This window comes from Trachypithecus francoisi, unplaced genomic scaffold (genome assembly GCF_009764315.1).
Source record: "Trachypithecus francoisi isolate TF-2019V2 unplaced genomic scaffold, Tfra_2.0 Lachesis_group0, whole genome shotgun sequence".
In the NCBI taxonomy this organism is placed as follows: Eukaryota; Metazoa; Chordata; class Mammalia; order Primates; family Cercopithecidae; genus Trachypithecus; species Trachypithecus francoisi.
In genome coordinates, this window is record NW_022681453.1 from 118747268 (window position 1) to 118770948 (window position 23681).

The following is a 23681-nucleotide window of genomic DNA, read 5'->3' on the forward strand; positions in this document are numbered from 1 at the left end:
AGGGCTGGTTTTGTAAATGTTACCAAATCTATTACTTAACCACAGATGTTCTTCCATTGTTGTGTCCCACAGCCAGAGTTGAATGGTGATGATTAGTTCTGTGAGACTTGGGTAAAACCTGTCTTCTTTAGGTCTTTTTGTATGTGGTGGTTTGAAAGTATTTCCTCACAAAAGTTTAAACAATCACATGGTGCAAAAGTAAATAGAATTACATGGTTTTTAAAAAAAGTTAACTTGTATCGTTATAAAAATTACAGATGCTCATTGTAGAATATTTTTTAAAATGTCGCAAGTTCAAAAGAAAAATGTAACTTGTTTGTTATAATGTTATACATAGGTTAAGCATTAACATTTTGGTTCTATTTCATTTCAGTCTTTTAAAAAATTCTGTGTACATATATAATCTGACTGTGTAACTTGCACTAAGCATTGTATTGTGAACATTTCCTCATAGTCTGGTTTACTTTTTCTGTGTTGTAAAAGCGACTTCCTGACACTAGTAAATGGTATTATTTATGATGAGCATGGATACACATATCTTTTATTTTACAGCAGCTGCCTTAAGTAGACTTCCAATAAACCCTTGAGATGTATGTATTACTCGTGATATTCTGTATTATTATGCCCAAATTGATAGAGTAGTAGAACTGGCAGGAGCATTGGTCATGGAATTCAGTCCTTTAATTTGAGAAATGATCCTTTGAGCTAGAGCTACAGGAATTTTTTTTTTTTTTTTTAAGAAATGAGAAAAATAAGCCAGAAGAGTTGCCCTTTGCCCAATATTATTAAATTATTTAGTGGCCTTAAGATAATCACTGTTGGTAGCAGCTGCCTCCTTTCTTGTCCAGGTTGGGAAGTTGGGTTATTGAGAATTCAATTAACACATTTTTTTAAAGAACCAGGTTGTACTTCCTTACATACTCAAGTATGGAGGAAAAAGTCAAACTGAGGCTAGTAGTTTAGTATTGAATTGCCAAAATCTATTTATTAATATCATTTTTCATTCACCAGTTGATTTGATGGCGTGTGTAAGCAGTCACCATTGTCTTGATTTCCTGCATGTACCTGTACAGAAGTCATTGTTAACGTGATACTACTGACAGTACATGCTTTTCTAGTTGAGGAGTTAACATAATAATTTTTTGGCTTTGCAGTTAAACACAGTGGTCGGTATTTAAGGTATTTAAGGAATCAGTATTTAAGGAACTGGTATTTAAGGAATCAGTGGAATCATGAAGTAATATTTGAGGTTTTGATTTTTAAAAAATTGCACATTAAATATTAACACCTTTCAGTTGGCTTTGAAAAAACAGTAGATTCTTGGGAGTACTTTCCAGAATATTTGAGAAAAACAATTATGGCTTAGTATTTTTTTTTTTTTTTTTTAAGAAAAACAAAGCAATACCCTGGGAGATTATCTAGAAAAATGAAATGGAATTGTTGAGTTTCCCTTTCACCTTGGGAAGAACTCGGGGGAATGGTTGTGAACAACACTGGCTTTGTTGACCCTGAAGTGTAGGCAGTTAGGGCCTGTGAACGTGGCATTTATAGTGGTCCACCGTCCTTACTGCCTTGGAAAATTCTTTCTGGAATGGCAGAGGTGCTCTTTGCAAGGCGTGCTTCCTGTGTGAGTACCTATTGTGGAGTCCTCCGTTGAATGGGAGGTTTGTGAGAAGTGGTTTCCCACCAGCACACAATGCTGCCTCTCAGCAATGTAAATACACATTCCACTCAGGGTCAGGCTAACAGTGACTGGCTAGAGCAAACGCCTTTGCAAAAAAAAGATATTTTGGAGTTCCATTTATTTATAGCGGCCAGTGGAAAATTAATATGCTTGTTAAATCTATTTTTAAAAATGAAAGGGAAGTCTCTCATCTAACTGTTTGCTGAATGCAAATCAATTAGCTGTGGCATATTTTGATTTTGCTAATTTGTTGCTCTAGGAAATGAATTTCAATGTCCTACTAATTCCTTTGTCTATATTTGAAACTTGAGGTTCTCATTTTAAAAGTTCTCTTTATGCCTCGGAAGACTACTTTTGGGTTCTTTGATGAAAGGCATAAATCGATGAATGACCCTAGAAAATACTAGATCAAATCATGGCGGGACTTAAAATGGGCTCACTGAGCAGTAAATGAAGGTCTAGAGATCAGAGCAGATAAGATTCTTCCTTGAGAATGGCAATACAATATTATTTGTCATTACTTCCTTAGTGTTTGATCATTTGCTTTGTATCTAGGGCATGAGTCTGATTACAGGAAAGATTGGACGGGAATCCCCATCTAACAGGCCTGGATTCAAGTCCCCACCTCCACTATACTCTGCTAACAGCCCCAGCAGGAAGTACCTGGCCCCCAACATCAGTTTTCTTAGCCCTCCAGCCTGCTTTTCTGCTCTCATGATTTACCAAATGAATTTGCCTCACAAATGTTCTGTAATGAGTGTGGCATAAAGTCCTGGAGAGAGACATCTGTGATAGAATTAGAATACCTCTTAATTTGGATTAATTGGTTCTTTCTTCAGACCCTGTCAGGTGAACTGTAGTTGTATAATAGAAAGTGTAAAGGAGAGACAGCAATCTGTTTTTTTATGTTTTTACATATAACTTGTTTGTGTGGAGCAGCAACTCTCAAAATGTCGTCTGGGGGACCCTTGGATACTCTTAAGACCCTCTTGAGGGTTCATGACATCAAAGCCATTAATAATCCTAAAATGTTACTTGCATTTTTCATTCTCCTGCTTCTTTGAGTTTACAGGTGACATTACCTGAAAAATATTTTGTGTGCGTCTTTTGTGGTCATCATATAAGGAGTACTAAAATTGAATTGGAGAACATGCCTTTTGTACCAAAGCTGAAATTTAAAAAGATTTTTCTGGAAAAATTAAAAAACCCATTAATGAATTCCTTAATTTAGAATTTGCATAACTTCAGCACAAAAGAGTGTCTTGCACAGAGGAAAACCTAAATAGGTATTTCTTAAATAAATGGGTGTAGCTGCCTACTTTTTCTTAACAAATTGTATTACTATAAATTAATGTCATTGTTCACAGGCAGTGTTTGGAACATAGGCAAAGCACCATGCCTTCAAACACTAAAATTCACCTATTTGTGTATAAGCCATATATATACCAATTATCATTCTTATCTATTAATTAAAACAAATCTCCTTAATTCTCTGGTGTGCGACATCTGTCGAAAGAAAATATTTTCTCTAGAGAATTTTGCATTTTTATGTTTTCAAAACGTTTATCTGAATTAGTAATGTGACTGTATACATATTTTATATTAAAATTTTATCATAATGAGCTAATCTGAAATAGTAAATAGGTACTCCCTTACACAGTGTGTCTTTGCACCTGCTAATTTGTTTCTTTGTTAACTGTTGTCATTTCATGTGAAACATGAAATGTTTCTGTCTCTTCTGAGCTCTAAATAACACCTGGTATTTGCTTTATGTTCAGTCACATTAAGTGAAAAACAAAACTGTTTATGAGAATGTCATTAAATGTAATATTTCTCAAGAAATAACTTGCCTTTAGGAAATACAAAACAGTTCTAAACTGATTTTCAGTGTATCAGACAGTGTTCTTGTTGATTTCCATCCCCCCAACCATGTGGGAGTGAGAATCAGATAATTTTTTGAAAAAAATATTTGAACCAATATCTACAATGACTTATGTCAGAAATCCTTGAAATACATATTTAAGTATAAATAGGAACTGTCAGTGATGTTTAATGGTACAGGTTCTTTTCCTTATAATGAATGTTTTATAACATCTATTCAATTAAACAAAACTGAGTGTGTAAAATAAACATGATTGAATTCTATACGAGATGATTAAAGAAAAAATTTTAGTATTCTCCTGGCTGATCAGAAATGAAGGTTAAGGCATGGGGTATGTTTTGAAGACAAATTCACCTTCTGTAACACCTGTCAGATTTCAAAGTCTAGAAAAGAGGCCACAGCTGGGAAACCAAATTTAGACATTGGGGCTTATCTCAGATGAAAGGTTTCGTAGAGCATGGAGGTCTGTTGACTTTGCGTGGTATTTCGTCAGAAGTGTCCAATGCGGATTCGTTTTTAGTTAATCGAGTATAACATTTCATTGTAATGCCGTTTAACCTTATGCCTTTGTTTCTAGAACTCTAGAATTCTAGTACAGTGCCACCACAAAGTGGGTACACAGTAAATATCTGGTTAACACAATGGTTGATTACCTTTTTTCAAGTTCTTTGGTTTGATGTCATTTTATAAGGTACTTTTCAGCTAAGTCCTTCGTTTGGAATATTGTTACTATTAAAGGGAGAAACCTTCAACCTGCTTTACACTTATTTTACAGTAGTTACTTAAAACTCATAGACTCTTGAAACCTTTTGTACCAAAGATACTACTCCAGCAGTCTCCTCATCAATAACTTCTGCCCTTCTTTGGAAATAATTTTGCTTTTGTGTTTAATCACAGCACATTTCATTAAAATCACCATGGAAGACATAACTTTAGCAATTTATAATTTGGTTTCTGCTAGTTTTTTTTTTTTTCTCCTCTAATTTTAAACCATCTAGGCTAAATGGTAGTATAATAGATTTGCTTAATCTTCCTTAAGCTACTTTAAAATGTGCTCTAAAAATTATTAAGTCTGTATTTTGGTAAGGAAGCACCAAAAACTCAATTGTAGCCTTTGTGCAGGGGAACCAAGCACTCCTTAGGAGGGAGATGTGCTCTCGTGGGTTGTCTTTGAAAGTTATCTTTTGATACCTTTTCTGTTTTGTACCATGTGCTTGTTTTATCTAGTCTTTAAAACTCACTAACCTATATATAAATTTTAACCAGCTCTTCTACTTGGGTTTTGTTGTCAGATTCTTAGATGTTACAGTTAGCTCACTAAGAGCATGGACTTTTTATTTTCACTTTCTGAGTCTCTTTGTTAGCCTTAGTTATTATATTTGTAAATGGACAATACCAACTACTTCATAGGATGTTTTGATGCTAGGTAAGAATTAGTGTGCAGGTGCCCCAAACAGTGCCTTTGTCCCACCCAGCAGGCTGAAACAGCAGCTTCAGAACTCTTCCTCTACATCTTTCCAGAAAGCTATCAGTTGTTTGGTGCTTGCAACACATTTTTTTTTTTCTTCTATTCAAGGGGGTTATGCATGTCTCTTAGGTGCCCAAATTATGCACAAATGTGGATTTGATTCATAACAGATCTCTACAAATCGAATAATAGAATACGTTTTGGATCTTATTAAAGGGCTATCTGAACGTCATGTGCTTAAGCAGCCATATCATTCATGTTATGTATGCATAAAGAAACTAAGACACAGAGAGCTTATATAGGAAAACATGAACCACAGTCCTGAAAAGCAGGGGGACCTGTCGAAGTGCTGTGGGGTGCCAGGCAGGTGTAGTGCCCAAGGGCTGGGTAAAGCGTGAGCTTCTGGCGCTTGGGAGGAGGAGCATGTATTCTGACTTCCTGTCTCTTTCCACCTCCCCATGCAGATTAGAATTAGACTTCCTCAAGGGGCTTTAGAAGTGATGTTTTTCACTGTCTGACTACAGTTCTGTAGAGTTTTCTCTCACTGTCTATTAGAAACATACATAAAATTTCAAATTTCACTGAAAATGTATATTTTCAGTTATTCCCATGTTTGGATGATGTGACAAGATTAGCTTGGGTATGTGTGAGAATAAGGGCTCATAGCTTTCTCATGTTTCCTTGTAGATACTTGACTGTCATCATTGGGATGTCTGGGTGTGAGATGCATTGTGATATGAGTGTGCCTGGAATCCAAGTGTTCTCATAAAAATGGTTAATTACGTCTGCAAGCTTATGTAAATACCACTTAAAAACAACGAACAAAGCAAACGAACCTTTGGTTGGTAAACTTTTTTGTAGATAAGCCCCCTTTCCCTTTTGGTTAATATTTGCAAAACTGAGCTGTTATTTATGTGAGGATGTAGATCTGAGGTCAAGAGATTGTGTATATATAGTGATGTAATTTTTTTCCAATTAGTTTTTATGTTTCTGTAAAGATTTGGGGCATGTTGGGCTGCTGTGGAAGCAACCTCTATATTAATAGGGGGTTATGGAAGCAGCCTCAAATTACATGTAATTTTTACTCATAATCCTTATATATGTGGATTTTTCTCCCCCAGAAGATACTGCTTTCCCGTACATTAGATTTGAATTCAGACATGACTCTGCTTTGCCAAATTTAAAATTATGCCAGGACAAAAATGTTTAAAAAGCATCTATGGATTCTTGAAGGCAGGGCCTATGCATTAGGGACATCTATCCCCTTTTTGCACTTAAGAGCACAGTGGATGGTTCCTTTTGGCTTGTTGGTTGAACCTAGTATTTATTTTAATCTGGAGTGGTGGTGTTTTTAATCTGAAAAACTCAGGTTCACAGGATTTCTCTGTGGATTTAAATGCTCCCAACTAAATCTTTTATGCTTATAATTGGATGTAAAACGCAAGAATGTTTTTAAGGTTAAGAACTTTTTCAGAAAACTGTGATTTTACTTCGCTAATGAACACATATCAGACAAGAAGGCAAATTCCAGACTATTTGTGCCTCAACCAACCAGCTGGGCACATACCTCCAGGTACTGCTCATGTCTCAAGAGGTTTTTCTGCATGAACAATTATACCACTCCTTCTTTCCTTCAAGTGGCAAGCCATGGCAAGAGTCTTTCTTGCACAGCTGTATAGAACTCAGCTGTAAAATTAGATTTTATTGGCATAAAAACACAGTGATTATCGGCACTGTGTGCTCAATACATTCTTTTCTCAACATTTTACTTAGATTCTTCCTTTTATGCAGAAGGCTCAAGCTATACTTAGATGAGGGAAACAGGTTTTTAGAAGTTTTTTGTGTGTGTGTCTTTTTTTTTAAGCTTTAGTTTAATCAGTATTAGGTATGCATGGTAAGCAGTTGGTGTTGAAGGGAGGAAACATACTCCCTTAAGATCAGAAAGGAACCTTAAGGGCATATTATAGATTTATAATATTGTCATTTTATAAGAGAGGAAATTAATTGCTGAAGTTCAGAGCTAATTATTTTATTGACAAATCCCAGATTAGAACTCATATTTTCCAATACTCAGTGCTGGGGCCTGTCCACTATAGTGTTTTTTATTTATTTATTTATTTATTTTAAGCTATTTTTGGCAGAGGGGCTGTGAAAAATTCTAATAACAGTTCTTAGTCCCTCTCCATATCCTTTTTTTTGTGCTACTTAATTTGATTTTTTAAAAAGCAAGGGGGAATGTTTGCCTGAAGTGTACAGGAGGGATTAGGTCAAGGAAAAGCACTAAAACCACCTCTAGGTTTCTCCTGTCCAATGGCAGTGTCCCACATCAGGTTCATAATGACCACATGCTAATTCCACATGGGCAGAGCCAATGCCAAGGCACTGGTGTGGTGTTACTGGGAAGAGAAGGAAAAGCCATATTCTCACAGTAGCAGGGAAGTGGTCAAAACAGTCCGGTGCGTGTTGATAAATGAGCAGATTCCCCAGAATTTCAGAGGTAAAGAAGATCACGTAGTGTTCTATTTTGTTTTAATGAGATTTTTTTCTTTCTATTGACGCTGTTGGTGTTTCCATAGTTATTATCAGAGAGCAGTTTCTGGTTTTGCTGAAAGGCTAGAAATGACAACTATTTTCAGAGTTTCTATGTCGTGAAACCTCAGTCAACCTTTCAAAGCCAGCATTGATCAGGAAGGAAAGAGGGTTTTCTAATGAGGAAAATAAAATAGTAAATGATACTTTGACGTTCCATTTGTTGTAAGAACGTGTGCAACTGACTGTCTTGCTTTGCTCTCTCTCTCTCCCTCTTTTTTCTAAGTTTTGCTAATAATAAAACTTAGGAAGTACACATTTAGGAAGTTGTCTGTCCTTGTGACTGATGGCATTTATACATAAAGGCCACCCATATGGGGGGAGGTTCATGAATGCAGTTTTTCTTTTCTTTTTTCTGTGGTATACGATTCTGTGTCAAATTTTAACTTCTCTAGATGTTTATTTATTTTTTTTTAGTACAGTCAAGGCACAAACCAATGTAAATCAGCTGCACAAATGTTTGTCATAATAAATTTTTATTAGGTTTAGGTTTTATATTGGAAGCCATTTAGAAACTAGTCTTATCATTCATAAAACATTAGCTATTTTATTGTTTTACAAGAGTTATATAGAGTATAGTAATTTCTTAGTAACCTCCCAAACCCCTCTTTTTCCAAACACAATATAGCAAAGTTGTATTTTCTGTGATTCAGTAAGTCAGATTGCATTTTGAGTATTCATGTGGTTTCCCCCACCCCGCTGAATCAGAAATATTTTTTTCCCATTATTATTATTATTATTAAAAAAACCAAAACACAGATGGGGTTACGCCATATTATACACGTGGGTCTTGAACTTCTGAGCTCAAGCAGTCCCCCTGCCTCGGCCTCCCAAAGTGCTGGGATTACCATGCCCGGCCATTCCATTATTACTGTTATACAAATGGCCAGGATGTTTCTCTGCTGTATTTTCTGAAACTTGACCCGCCGTAGATTCTCACTATTAGAAGTCAGTGGGTATTTTTAGTAGAGAAGGACATTTTCATGAATTGAGCTGATTTTACCTAATGTGTCTGTGACAATATATTTTTCAGGCTACAGAACAAGCGTGTAGCAGAGCAAAATGATTACGTGTTATGTTTAAAGTGTGTGAAGGTGATTGGTTAATGTGTATTGGAAAAGACACTAGCTTTACGGAGTACATGGAATCACAGTTAACTATAGTGGTATAAATTCTGATATTATTTTCAAGTTGCCTTATGGGTCCTTGTGTTTGATGGGTTTTGAATTGGAGTATGGAAGTAAAAAGTTAAAACCGAACACATACATTCTACTTACTTGTTATACTACTCCATCAACCTTTTTTTTTTTTTTTTTCTTTTAAAAAGAGACAAGGTCGGCTGGGCGCGGTGGCTCAAGCCTGTAATCCCAGCACTTTGGGAGGCTGAGACGGGCGGATCACGAGGTCAGGAGATGGAGACCATCCTGGCTAACCTCGTGAAACCCCGTCTCTACTAAAAATACAAAAAAAAAAATACAAAAAAAAACTAGCCAGGCGAGGTGGCGGGCGCCTGTAGTCCCAGCTACTCCGGAGTCTGAGGCAGGAGAATGGCGTGAACCCGGGAGGCAGAGCTTGCAGTGAGCTGAGATTTGGCCACTGCACTCCAGCCCGGGCGACAGAGCAAGACTCCGTCTCAAAAAAAAACAGACAAGGTCTTGCTATGTTGCCCAGGCTGGACTCAAACTACCTGGGCTGAAGCCATCATCTTGCCTCAGCCTCCTGAGTAGCTGGGACTACAGGTATGCACCACCATGCCCAGTTTTCCATTGACTTTTCAAACACTGCTCCAGGATAGTCAAAGTTAGTGGGAGTCCTCACTAGGGTGCTGGTGAAGTGAGCCTGGGAGCCTCAGCCTGGCTTGTAATTGAACTCAGGGAATCAACTCCTCTCATCCAGCCTGGCCCAGCGGGTTTGGTTCTGATGGGTATACTTCGTTCCTTTTGGTACTGTTATGTTTCTTTTTCTCTTGTCATTTGAAATTAATTTGCATACTGTACTGCTAACTCACATCTTGAATTAATGTAAGGAAATTTCGGTCATTGGCCCACAGAGTGAAGACCAGGACATTTTTTACTAATTTGAAGGCCAGTTTCACAGAGTTAAAAACTCTCCCAGCAGTTATTAGGGCTTTGGCTTTGTTTTAAGTTAGACATTCTTCCTAGTATATAATTGCTTTGGCCTTTGCAGGTGGGCCTGCAGTTCTCTTCTGCGAATCGCTGTTTTTCGTGAATTTGGCCAGTATGTTTCTTAGTATAGGCTGGGACCAAAGTACCATGGAAAATCTTTTTTAACTTGGAAAAGAGGAAGCAAAAGAAGAAGAAAAAGGAATAAGCTAGTTGTCTAGAGAAATGCAAAAACCGAAGATCTTTTGTAGTATTCTTTTAAAGTAAAGTTTCTTCAAAAGCTTTGAGGACATAATTGGGTGGAATTAAATGTCTTACTAATAGTGAGGATCTGTTCATTCTGTTTCCAGAGTGTCCTGCTCCAGACCCTGCATTTGAGCTCAGGGGTTGTTGGAAATGCTGGGTCTTGCTAGAAGTTAATCTCAAGTGCCCACGTGGCAGCCTTTCCCTGTCAATCAAAAGAATAGAACTAGCTGGGCGTGAAGCACTTGTGGTTTTAGTGTTATGTGTGGTTAGGGGGAGAGGTTGTGAGGGCCTGTGGTTATTACCAAATTCTTTGAAATGGAAGTATGGGTACAAACAAAATAAAGAATAGGAGAGAAACCCTGGTGCTCTGTGTAGGGGAAAGAGAAGTCCATAGGATTCGACAAATAAATGCCTTGTAGTAGCGATGATCTAGTTTCTGTTTTTTTCTTACTAGTTTTGCAGTGCATTTCTGCATTTGTAAAGGGTCATTGATTTCAAGAATGGATTCATTATCACATCTCTGTGGTGTGTTGGGGGACAGTGTGGATGTGGTATAGCTTTGACCAAAATGCCTGAGTCCTGTGATAGATTTGGCCAGCTCAGATACACATCTGTCTAGGGAAGAAGGAACCCAGACCAAGAAAATAAGTGTTTAGTCAGGGTGATTTCTACTGAGCCTTTTTGACTGAGATGAAAATGAGTTATAGTGCAGTTACCGAGAGATCACACATCTGGCCTGCTCAGCTACCTTCACAGCTGACAATCAGCTGGTGGGGAAAAGGAAGCCTGCAGGAAGCACACAGGGAACTTCCAAAACTGTATTCAGGGACTCCTCCTCTCCGTGTGTGTATGTAACTGACAATCTGGCTGCCCAGCCCAAAGAAAATTTAAGACAGCAAATTTAGGAAAAGGCGCTGAGACTGGAGGGAGTGTGGTTAATGAAGAAAAGAGAAAGAAAGAAACATTACAATTAAGCATAAGAACTTATTGGGAGGCTGAGGCGGGTGGATCACAAGGTCAAGAGTTCTAGAGCAGCCTGGCCAACATAGTGAAACCCTGTCTCTACTAAAAATACAAAAAATAGTTGGGCATGGTGGCACATGCTTGTAGTCTCAGCTACTTGGGAGTCTGAGGCAGGAGAATAGCTTGAACCCAGGAGGTGGAGTTTGTGGTGAGCTGAGATCACACCACTGCACTCCATCCTGGGCAACAGAGCGAGACTCTGTCTCGATAAAAACAAAACAAGAAACAAAACACTTAAGTAGGGGTGGGGTGATAATAGCTCTGTGTATGTAAGGTCAAAATGTTTCCGTAACATCCTAATCCATCGCTTTATGATTGAACACAGTATTCTTATAAACTGTCATGAAATCCCTAATAAAAAAGCTATGGCCAGCCTGCTCTTTAATGAAGAACATGTGTAATTTCCATTCAGAATCATTACAAACAAATAGAGTAAGCTTTGGTTCTTAAAGTTAACTGTATGGATGAAAGCCTTCCACATCCATTGCTTCCTCTTTTAATTCCATTGAAAAGCTTTGTCGGCTCTCGTCAGGTAGGTATTCCCAAGGTTTCCTCATAGCTGAGTTGAGCCATGCTGTTGAGAGTTAAGTCCACATGTAGTTTTTTTTTTTTTTTTTTGAGGTGGAGTCTCGCTCTGTCTCCCGGACTGGAGTGCAGTGGCCGGATCTCAGCTCACTGCAAGCTCCGCCTCCCGGGTTTACGCCATTCTCCTGCCTCAGCCTCCCGAGTAGCTGGGACTACAGGCGCCCGCCACCTCGCCCAGCTAGTTTTTGTATTTTTAGTAGAGACGGGGTTTCACCGTGTTAGCCAGGATGGTCTCGATCTCCTGACCTCGTGATCCACCCGTCTCGGCCTCCCAAAGTGCTGGGATTACAGGCTTGAGCCACCGGGCCCGGCCACATGTAGTTTTGTCTCAGTGACTGGTTAAAACTGAGGAGGTTCACTTTTGGGTTGCTGTCACCATGGAGTGATGACTGCTCATGACAAGCCTTCCCAGGCCTCCTGGTCCGACCTAACCTGCTTTAACTGTTGATGGTTTTGCAGTGTGGTTTCCCCAGTTCACAACCTGAATCTGTGACTTTCTATTAGGAACACTCACTACGTTTCCCTTTTCATGCCTGGGGAATAACCAGAAAGATACTGCTGTGAAGCCTAAGTTTTATGCTTTCATGCTTTTATACTTTTCCTCCTTGCCTTGTCTCTAGTCTATTTTCTATGGAGCATGAACTAAGTTGTTTCTATTCTATGATCACTTTAAGGGACAGCTTGGCAGGCAGTTGCCTTTTAAGTAGTTGGGCAGTTCCTTGCCTCGAAATAATTCATTTCTTTGTATGTCTCTTGCATTCTAGGCAAATAAAAGTATTCTCTGTGTGTGCATGGAGCATAGAAATGGGGATTTAAACATCATTGGCTGCATGTAGGCCCCATCTAACTGAATCTGTTACCTTATATTCTTGTCAGGAAAGTCTGGTTTATCTGGTGAAACTGTTGGGGATTACAAAGAAGGCCTTGGACTCTAGCAAGCTGGTGGCTGAGGGAGAAGATCAGCAACGTTGGTTATGGCTGAGTGAGACTGGTGGGGTTCACAGTGGCCTTTATTCACTTTATTCTCCTGTTTTCTCCATGATTAACGGTGTGACTGTTGGGTGGAGTTGAAGCTTAGTATGTTTATATGTTCCCACTGTATCTTTCTCAGGAGTGTTTGTACATACAGCTTCCCTGTTTCCCCTTCCTCCACTCCCCTCCCAGTCATTTCTAGTAACCACTGAACACCGTATGGGTGGAAAGTAGAGCAAAATTTTCAGGCATCTCACCTAAAGTTGCCTGTGAAGTTTTCAGAAGCAAATATAACGATCTCCTTGTGCCAGTGGACTTCTTTGGTTTCTTTTGGGGGTAAAATCCCTTATGAAAAGAGATGGTTTTGCACATCTGTGTCAGTCCCCATACTCTTCTATCCTACTTCTGTAAGGCCTTTGTAGGCCTGGGTCTGCGGGATCCATCTACCTTATCCCACACTTGCAGAACCTGGAGTTAATGTCCTGCTTAGGACTGACACCTGTGCTGTTTAGCGGGCTTGGATTGGTATGTCTCATTGACAGCAGTCCTATTAGTTAACACAATGCCTACCAGAAGGTTAGAATCGTTAGTGTTAGATGTGTTGTTGGTGTTGAGACATTCTTCGGTACTAGAGACAGGAGATCAGGAATGGCTAAATTTTGTACCAGATCACAACTGTCTTCTCAGTCCAACCTCTCCACTCCCCCACAGGACTCACACAACAAACAATGAGAAATAGGAACGAAATAGCACAATTAATTGGATATGAGCTGCAAATCCAAGCGTTAAAAACTTTGGTTAGATGGGTTGGACCACATGGAGTATAAAGAGCTTCAGCCCAAAGCAGGTCCTAAGGATCTCCCTCCTCCCATGTCAACTCTCTAAACCTGTATCATTATTTACTGTACACTGGCCTAATAGAAGGACCCATGGAGGCTGAAAGGACCTAGGGGGAGGCCCTGAAATGGGTTTACTCCTGTTGCCTTGTTGGATAAGAGAGAAGAGCTTCTATGCTTAGTTAGACTCACCTGTGAGATGTCAGCACCATGCCAAGCGGGAGGGGGCTTTGGCACTCACTAATGTAGCAGAGGGGATGCAGAGGAGACACAGAGCCACAGTCTGCACCACAGCCTCAATAGCGGTGCCCAAGGAGGAGGGAAGAAGAGGTGAAAGTGCTTCTCCACTTTTAGATGCTTATACTCAGACCCCTTAATGTAAATCACTGCCCTGTTAATCCAACCTGCCATTTTGAAGAAACATTGAATAAGACATCATACTTAGCACTTTGAGAGGCCGAGGCAGGTGGATCACCTGAGGTCATGTCAGGAGTTCAAGACTGGCCTGGCCAACACAGCAAAACCCTGTCTCTACTAAAAATATGAAAATTAGCCGGGCAGAGTGGCACGCGCCTGTAATCCCAGCTACTTAGGAGGCTGAGGCAGGAGAATCGCTTGAACCTGGGAGGTGGAGGTTGCAGTGAACTGAGATCATGCCACTGCACTCCAGCCTGGGCAACATAGTGAGACTCCATTAAAAAAAAAGAAAAGATAGGCCTGTGTAGTGTCACCAGTTTGAGAAAATAGCCATTTTTCTCTCATGCATTATTAGTAAGATAAAGTATATTAGGAATGAAATTGAAATAAACATTAGTTTTCTTCTCTATCATTTGACCTATTCATAGTTCAAACAATTAAGTCATGATAGTGTCAACGGGGACTATCTTAGTTTTAATTGTAAAAAAATCTGTTTTCTTTCATGAGGATAAACTATCAGACTTTGGGCTTGGTACTTTTATTTGCTTAGGAACTGAGTAATTGCCTCATAAAACAGCATGATGGTACTGTTAACACCAAATTATAAGACCTGTTATTATAGAATTTGCTTTTCTGGTTGGGGTTAGACTTCGTTTTTTTGTTGCTTAAAACAATTAGTTTCTCCAAATGGGTGTATAATAAACAGGTAAAATTTTGCCTATTTAAAATAAAAAAGTTTATAATCTCTTGGGTGGCTTTTATATATCTTTTGATACTTCCAAGGGAGGGCTTTTTTTGGGTGGGATGGAAGGAGGAGACATACATTTAACGTTTAGAGTGGAGGTATTTAAGAATGAGAATAAATATTTTATTTCTGTCATATCTACCTGAGACATATTTGAGGCAATTGTTTAAAAATTTGCCCCATTGAACATCACACACTGGGGCCTATCATGGGGAGGGGGGAGGAGGGAGGGATTGCATTGGGGAGTTATACATGATATAAACGTCATGCACATGTACCCTAGAACTTAAAGTATAATAAAAAAAAAAAAAAAATTTGCCCCATTATTTTGTCTGATTTGAATATTAGGAATTAAAGGGTTCATTGACCAAACGTCCTTGAATTTGAAATTTTGGGGACTCTATTATGAATGATAAATTTAACAGTGGGCTATATGGCAGTTGTTCCTCAGATCATTTAAAATTGTGTGAGAGTGTCTGTGTGTATTTATATTTGTTCGTTTCTCCTTTGTCCATCTTTGCCAAATATTTTAGGCATAATTGAAGAATATGTAAACACTTCTTAAGGAACAAGTTATAATTGTAAATAGGAATTTACTGTTATTTTCCTTCTATTGTATTGCAAAGCTAAATGACGGTGGCAAATACCATTATGGGATGAAAGTAGGCTTTGTGTTATTTTGAAAATGTGTATGGATTTCATTAGAATAAATGGAATAAACAGAATAGAAACAATGGAATCTACCTTTAAGCCTGACTGCACAAGTTTCCCTGGATATGTCTGAGATACAGGCAAGTTATGTTCACATGGCCACTTAGAGATTCTGGTCTTTTGTCTCCTAGTTGAGGCTATTTCTTTGCCTTTGTTCTACCCCTCTTTGGGGCCTGACATAGTAATACAGGGCTCTCAGATTAGAATAACTTAGGTTTCATGATGGAGCACTTAGATTGCTGACTTGTTATGTTACAGGTGATTTTTGTGGTCCTGAGTACTTTTTAAAAAGTGGTGGTTCTCTTGCAGGAAGCCAGCTGAGGGAAGTTCTCCATGAATGTACGTCACAATGATGATGACCGACCAAATCCCTCTGGAACTGCCACCATTACTGAACGGAGAGGTAGCCATGATGCCCCACTTGGTGAATGGAGATGCAGCTCAGCAGGTTGGTGTAGGAAGAGGGGAATTTAAGTCAAATTGTCTAAGTGGGAAACAGTAACGCAGTATTTGATTTACTTTGGGATTCAAAGATTTGTGATTTCAAACCTTAGCATTTCTAGAGGTAAGTGTTTTTGTTGTAGAATTACTGTATCTTTTTTTTTTAATATTGTGATTTTAGAGAACAAAATCTTCTCTCATTCAGTTTGTATTCTTGAAACATTGAAAAGTGGATGACTTCTGAAGTGAGTCATTTTCAGATAGTGTACAGGTCTTTGAAATAAAATGGCTGTTTATTCATGCCATATTGTGCTTGACGAGTTTGCTTGGTTGGTCAGAGCTGCATGCTCAGAGGATCAGGTTTTGGCTTCACACAGGAGTGATCTCAGCAAGACGCGCAGGACACTGTGAACCCACCCTTGCTCCTGGAATTAGTAGCTCATAAAAATCATGGTACTTTTTTCCCTCTAAATCTCCTTTGTCACTAGTTACTGAACATTGTGGAATAGAGAGTTATTTGTGAACTCAAGAAGTTATTTGTGAACTCAGTACTTGGGGGAAACAATTTAATCAGTAGCACTTGGGGGAAACAATTTAATCAGTAAGTGAAACTTTAAAAAATTATTAGGAATTGAACTATTACCTCTAATGTTAATTAAAAATTTTTATTACAACAGTTGGGCTTGCTCAGTTTTATAACTAAATAGATATTTTATCTTTGTACCTTCTTCAGAAGCATAAAAGCAAATTTTTATTTTGTGAAAAGTAGAATTGGGAGCAAGTGCTTGGAAAATATTTACCCAAAACATATTCATAATTCAAATAAGTTAATCATTTATTTGGTGTCAGTACATGCCCCCTGCTCTAATCTATCATATAGTGTATTCACACTCTATCAATCATTGTATATTAATTCTTTGTATATACCTTTGTTGGAGCTGACCTTGCTGCTTAATAATTTATATTATTTTCTCCTGCATTGCACTGTAAACCTCTTAAGAACAAAAATTGTATAATAGGTGCTCAGTAAATGTTTGTTAGTTGAATGCATTTCATGCCTTCTCACCACTGATGCAAACATCTCCCTTCCTGGTTCCTCAATCTCTTCCTCTGCTGGATTACTTCCAGCAATGTACAATAGTATCTTACCTCTCCCCACCCAGTAAAACAAAACCTCCTCACTTGATTCCACATCCCCCTCCAGTTGCTACCTCCCGTCCCCTTTTCCCTCTTTGGCAGTATTTCTCCACTTCCTCTCCTTCCTTACCGCCCATTCCTTACTTTACAGTCTTCACTCTGTGTTCTCATCTTCCTCTTCAGTCTTTAGCATGTCCTGTTGACTTTATCTCAGGAGTGTGTGCTGAATCCATCCTCTGCCATGTCCACTTCATTTCCACTACCATTGCTGGACCCTGCGCCATCATCTCACTAGGGTAGGGTAGGACAGCTCTTTTCACTGGTCTCTCTGCTTTACTTTTTGCCCCACCAGGAAGCATTCTCCACATAGATCCTGAGGTTTATTTCCAAATAAAAACTTTCTGATGTCATTAGCCTACCTCAGGCCACCTTCTTACACCTGGAGTGAAATCCAATCACGCTGCCTGGCTGCCAGCCTTCTTTGTTAGTGCTGGCCTGCCTCTCTGTCATTCTCTGCCTGCTCTCCTGCTCACTGTGCTCCATTAGTTCACCGGAAGGTTACAGAGTGTTGTGGATGGTTTCAAGATGCAGTGTTTGGTCTCCCAATTAAAAGAATTACTAATACAAAGAAAAAAAAGACAAGGTATTTAGTCAAATGTGAGTAAACTTGGGAAACAACTTAGGTCTCTCAGATGTGGTCACCTCATTCCCATTTGCCTATGTAGCCAAGAGACCCGAGGCCACCCGTCCATATTGTACACCATGTTTATGTTTTGATGATTTCTCCCACATGTCTGTTATTTAGCTTGCCCAGCAGGCTACATGACATTTCCCTACCCTGCATATCTTACCTCAACTCTAAGCAGAAGCTGCTTAACAATTTTGGTTAATAAAATCATATTTTCAAAGCTGGACAAGGTGGTCCATGCCTGTAATCCTAGCTACTCAGGAGGCTGAAGTAGGAGAAGCCCTTTCTTGAGCCCAGGAGTTTGAGACCAGCCTGGGCAACATAGTGAGACCCCATCTCTAAAAAGAAAAAAAAACCCTCACATTTTTATTACATCTTTCTTTAATTAATCTTATTAAAACTTTCTCTAAAGCTAATAAGAAAAGAAGAATCTGTTAATGTATCTGTTTTATAAATGGTCAAAATAATCAAGCTTTATGAAGAAGTGGGGTTACACTTAAAAAAATCTCAGAAGAAGAAACTTTGTCTTTTTAATTGTGTTTAATTGTGTTAAATCTGTTTAATTGTGTTAGAAGCATTAACATCCTTGGCTCCAAGCTATTACTTGGCATTAACTCTAACTTTTCTGTAATGGGCAAAATTGTTAAGTAGGTAAAGTGCATTAGAAATGTCCCTCTCAGCAGGACCATCCCAAGATTCACCATGTTTTGTCATTGCCGCTATGTCACTGAGGCTCACCCTAGGCAGTGGCCTCTGTGCCTGATATTTTTCTTCCTCATTCTGCTCCCAGAGTCTCCATCGTGTGTCTCCCTCATTCTTGCAAGCCTCCATTCTTTCCTTTGGGTTCTAACATTTAGCATTGGCCTAAGTGGGCATGGCAGAGCCTTGGGGCCTATGTGTTGAACCCAGGTGAAGGCACAAGGGAAAGACAGGGTGAAGGAGAAGAGAAAACCAAAAGTGGCAGAGAAACACAAGAGGAAGTAGGGAAAGGGGAGGGAGAGAGGGCAATTCAAAAGAACAAAGAACAGAGGTGAGTCTCCAAGACAGGATCCCAGAGTGTGGGGCAGCATGAGTTTTGAGTGCTTGCTCTGGGCACCTGCTGATCATTTGCTGCTTGCCTTTAAGAGCCTGTGTAGTGTAGTACTCAGGTGGTTCCATGTTAAAGGACCAGGCTACAGCGGACATACCAGAGAAAGGGATCTGTACGAATGTTTTCTGAGGCTTTTACTGTGCTTTCTCACTGAAGCAACACCTTTTCATCTTAATAAGAACCTTTTGGAGGCACAGGATTGACTCTAGGGGTGGACATTGCAGGCACTATACAACAGACCCTTGGCGGTGGCATCCTGAGGTATGTGGCACCTCAGTCACCTCTCACATCATACTGTTGTAAAGAGCCATCCCCTGGCCATAGGGTTCTGCCTCTAAATGTCTGTTGGGAGTGTGTATGGTGAAGCTTACCTTGTATGTGTTTACAAGGTTCTTAATACTTTGCAGCTGTGCAAAGGACATTCTAAACGTTTCTATATATGCAAAAGAACTACCGCAGTTATGAGAAAGCTCTTCAGTTCTCACAGCCCTCCTCCTTCTAATTTCTGTTCTGCTGGTTTCTGGATGTAATTAGGACTAGTTCTTGGCAGGATTCTCTGTTGCTTTCTGGCTCTCCAAATAAGACACACTGTTAATTTTCATTATTTGAAGTCACATTAGGTTGGAAACCTTGGTTTGTCATTTTATGCAGGTAGCAGGAAAAGGGCAGTAGTGAAAAGGATGATTCTTTTCTTAAAAAGAAAAGTCATCTTCATTATGAATGAAACTTTTAAAAGCGTTATCAACTAAAAATGAATAACAAGAAACAGTGTGAACAGAAGCAGCTTACACAAGAGTTTTCCTTATTTAACAGCTTTATGAGGTATAATTCACATATCATACTATTCACCCACTGAAAGTATACAATCATTGGAATCTAGTATATTCACAGAACTGTACAACCTTGACTACGATTAATTTTGGAACATTTTTATCACTCTAAAAAGAACCCTGGAGAGATCACTCCCTATTTCCTATTTTCTCTCTCCCTTCCCCCTATCCTAGGTAACCACTAATTCTCTTACTTTCTGTTTCTGTAGGTAGATATTGCCTATTCTGGAATTTCATATAAATAAAATTACATAACATTTGGTCTTTTGTGTCTGTCATCTTTCACCCAACATCTTTTTTTTTTTTTTTTTTTTTTTTTGAGATGGAGTCTCGCTCTGTTGCCCAGGCTCACTGCAACCTCCACCTCCCAGTTCAAGCAATTCTCCTGCCTCAGCCTCCTGAGTAGCTGGGATTACAGGCATGTGCCACCACCTCTGGCTAATTTTTGTATTTTTAGTAGAGATGAGGTTTTACCATCTTGGGCAGGATGGTCTTGAACTCCTGACCTCAAGTGATCCACCTGCCTTGGCTTCCCAAAGTGCTGGGATTACATGTGTGAGCCACCGTGCCCAGTTCACTCAACACATTTCTAAGGTTCATTCATATTGTAGCATGTGACAGTACTGTATTCCTTTTTTATTGCCAAATATTTTACTGCATGGATCTACCACATTTTATTAATCCATTCGTGATCTGATTGACATCTGAGTTATTTTCACTTTTTGGCTATTATGAATAATGCTGCTATGAACAGATTGTTGTGTGGACATGTTTTTATTTCTCTTGTATATATAACCAAAAGTGATATTGAGTAGCTTTATTTTGAAGTATTATTTTCTAAATAAAGTTATCTCTGCTTTTTATCACTATTAATTTCTTCCACCTCTGAGTAACTACAGCCTAGCTTGTTAAATAAAGTTTGCTTCCCTTAATATGCCTAATTGTATACTATTCTTGGCTTATAAAAATCAGGTTTCAACCTGAGTTTTTAGTGTGTGGCTATATAAATGATGACGAGTGCCATTCAATAATCAGAAAATTGATGACTTTGTTGACATATTCAGAAGCTAGTGGTATATTAACTTACCTGTGTTTGTTATGGACGTCTGCATTTTAGTGATTTTAAAATGTAGCAGCCAGTTTTGAGCACAAAAGAATCAACAGTAGCCCAAATTCTGACTTTCTTATTGCTTTAATATTTTAATAATTTCTGAAGAATTATAGCAGCTACCAGTTAAACCATTAGATTAAAAACAGAAGTGTTGACACAGGGTGGCAGAGTTTACTGATTTGTTAATTTAACATGTGACACTTATAAGATATAAGGGTATCTGTGACCTGCATGAGAGTCGTGTGCCACTTTATATTATATTCTTAGTGACTTTGCTTAAATATGTATTCACTGAGGGTCAATTCCTAGTGGAACTGGATTGGATTAGATGCCTCTTTGACCTGACTAGCATTTAGCATATGGAGGACATCTAGTATATGATATGTCATACTATTCTTCTTCCTTCTTGCCTCTTTTAATTCATCTATTCTTCTAGAATATTGCTGAGTGTTTTTAATGCTTCTTCTTCAGAAAGTAGAACTCCTTAAACATATACAGAAAACCCGCCTCTCCTGCTAGCTGAGGATAACGTGTCATCTACTTACCCTGGAAGGCAGAAGGCAATTGCCTCAATCATGTCCAATTCTCTTGACTTTGCCTATTCCTGTTGATCAGCACTTAGCATGTCATTTCATGGAGAGAGTTTTTTCCCCTCTTTTGTTTCTTCTTCTGAAAGCCCTTGTTTCCTCTAGACAGAATACGTAACCAGAGTTTTTTCCTGGAGCGTTCTTTTGAATACACATTTCCAGATAGTACGTTCAACATATTAAAGCTTTCCACCCTCAGATGGTGCTCATCATCGGCATGTCTTTTACATCAAATGTGCCCCTCCTCCTAATCCAGTGACCTTTTCTGTTCTGGTTGATATCTTCTTAATAACTTTCTGCTTGATGGCTTCCTTCTTGCATTGAGTAGTTCAAATCCTGTCACCACACAGGTTCACTCCTTAAATATACTGAGGGCCATGGTGTCAGGGGCCCATGAAGAATTTTGCTTACATGACAGAGTTTGTCTCCTCCTCAGAAATCCCAACAAGAAAGGAAGGTTTGTCATCAGTATATTGTAGAAAAATGAATAAACAACTCTTGGGAAGATTACCCAGGAGAAAGAAGGATATTCAGATGAGAATGGGAGTGACAGTTAAGAAAGAGACTGCAGCTATTATTGCTAAATAACATTATAGAAGAGCTCCTTTTGTGGTAGAATCCTGCTATGGGCTGAGGCTTGAGCTAGAAAGTAGAAAGAGGCTGGTCAAATGCTGGGTATGGAAAACCAAGTACGGGGAAGCTCAGCCTTGGATCACCTTCTTCAGCATCAAGACGCATGCGAAATGCACAAGCTGGGCAAATGCTTAAATAAAATTGTTATTGCTGACTACCATTCATGTTTCCTCTACCACTCAAACTTATAAAGCCCTCCAGTGTCAAGATACTGTCAGCTTCTCTCCTTTGAAATTGGGGTGGAAAAGAATGAGAGGATAAGATTTATGACTAAATTTAGGAGTGATTGAATAATAGATTTGTTCATTTTAATAAGTATTTATCAAATGTCTTGTATGCCAGCACTGTATTAGGTGCTGGCGACAGAAAGATGAATAAGGCACTGTTCTTGCCCTAAAGGAATGAGCAGTCTAGTTGAGAAGCAAAATATGGCCTACCAAAAAAAAAAAGAGACTGTATTTACACATACACTGAATCACAGGAGAGTGCTTGGATTGTAGAGTGTCACAGCGCGTAGGAGTTCAGAGGAGGAATTGAGGACTGGGATAGGTGCACAGGAAAGCACACCAGGCTAGGAAAAGTATCTGTGGGGAGGCTGAACCTGGGTCAGATCAGATTTAAAATGAAGTGAAGGCTAGAATGATCCAGACTTTGTACATCAAGTAATCCGTTTCTGTTTTATTAAAGGAGAATACATTATAGGGATTACATATGCAATGGAGAGCTATTGGGGGTACTACAAACAAACCTTATCTGCATAGTCGGTGATCTCTTTGCTTGAACTTTTGCTATTTAGTGTCTTTGTTAGTGAATGTATTTGTCCTCTGATTCTCCAGTCTGGCGGTCCACCCTTCTGCTTAATGCCTGTTGCTCAGAATTACCGACTCCACAGTGGGGCAGATCACAAGCACCCCTCAACCAGATCCACTTTCCAGCTGTGGAGGCAGCAACCCCTGCTTTGAGGGCCTCCTTTTAACTACAAAAAAAGGTGTGATTTTATCCAGATCTGTGGTCTGACTTTTCAGACCTCTCTAAGTTAGTTTTGCCAATTTTGCTCACTACAAAAGCTTCCAAAAAGGCATAGCCTATGCAGAATCTCAGTCTTATAAAGAAAAATGTTGATGCCATGTTATCAGAGGGTGTTGTTATATGTGGCACCCCCAATAATTAGAACATAGGACATATAATTATGACAGCACTGAGCTGTCTGGGTTGAGAGACACTTCAGAATTTAATTAGCCAAAGGCAATAATAATAAGATATAAGATGTAGTCAGTATCCTTCAAATGCTAGAAATTGAGCTGCCTTTCCAACAGGAAGGATTAAGGTAAAATACTGGCATGTTAGCGTTGCGTTGCAGAATAATGGCAATTTTAAATTCTAAGGTGATTTTAACGTTATGATTGTTTTCAAATTATTGCAATTTTTGCCTGTCTAATTTCCTTGTCAACACAGGGTGGGTAGGGACTGTGTCTCTCTTGTTCATGCTGTGCCTGGCATCTGAAGTAATATTCAGTAAGTCTTTTTGAATGGATGAAGGATGAAAGCAATGAACTGATTTAATTCATCTATATCAGGGCTTGAAAACTAGCTTATTGCCTTTGTCATACAGGTATGGGTGTTATGTGTTGTTTTTGTTTTTGTTTTACCTTTAGTTTAAAAGAAAAGGATTTCAGTACCAATATTAAAAATGGGAAGATTTATATAAAACTCTGGATTTTTCTGTTTATCTGGAAAAACCAGAAGACGTATGCCTGTAATCCCAGCACTTTTGGGAGGCCGAGGTGGGAGGATCACCTGAGGTCCGGAGTTCAAGACCAGTCTGACCAACATGGTGAAACCCCATCTCAACTAAGTACAAAAAATTGGCCAGGCGTGGTGCT

General features: G+C 39.0%; 1 protein-coding gene across 2 annotated transcripts in view; it reads left to right on the plus strand.

The window, feature by feature from the left end:
* FNDC3B (fibronectin type III domain containing 3B) overlaps positions 1 to 23681 on the plus strand; it is a 378980-nt gene that overhangs the window by 59104 nt on the left and 296195 nt on the right. For both annotated transcript variants that reach the window (XM_033211719.1, XM_033211718.1), the window contains exon 2: positions 15591 to 15729. In XM_033211719.1, the coding sequence (XP_033067610.1) occupies positions 15619 to 15729 (111 nt within the window). In that variant the 5' untranslated portion in view covers positions 15591 to 15618. The remainder of the gene's footprint in view (positions 1 to 15590; positions 15730 to 23681) is intronic.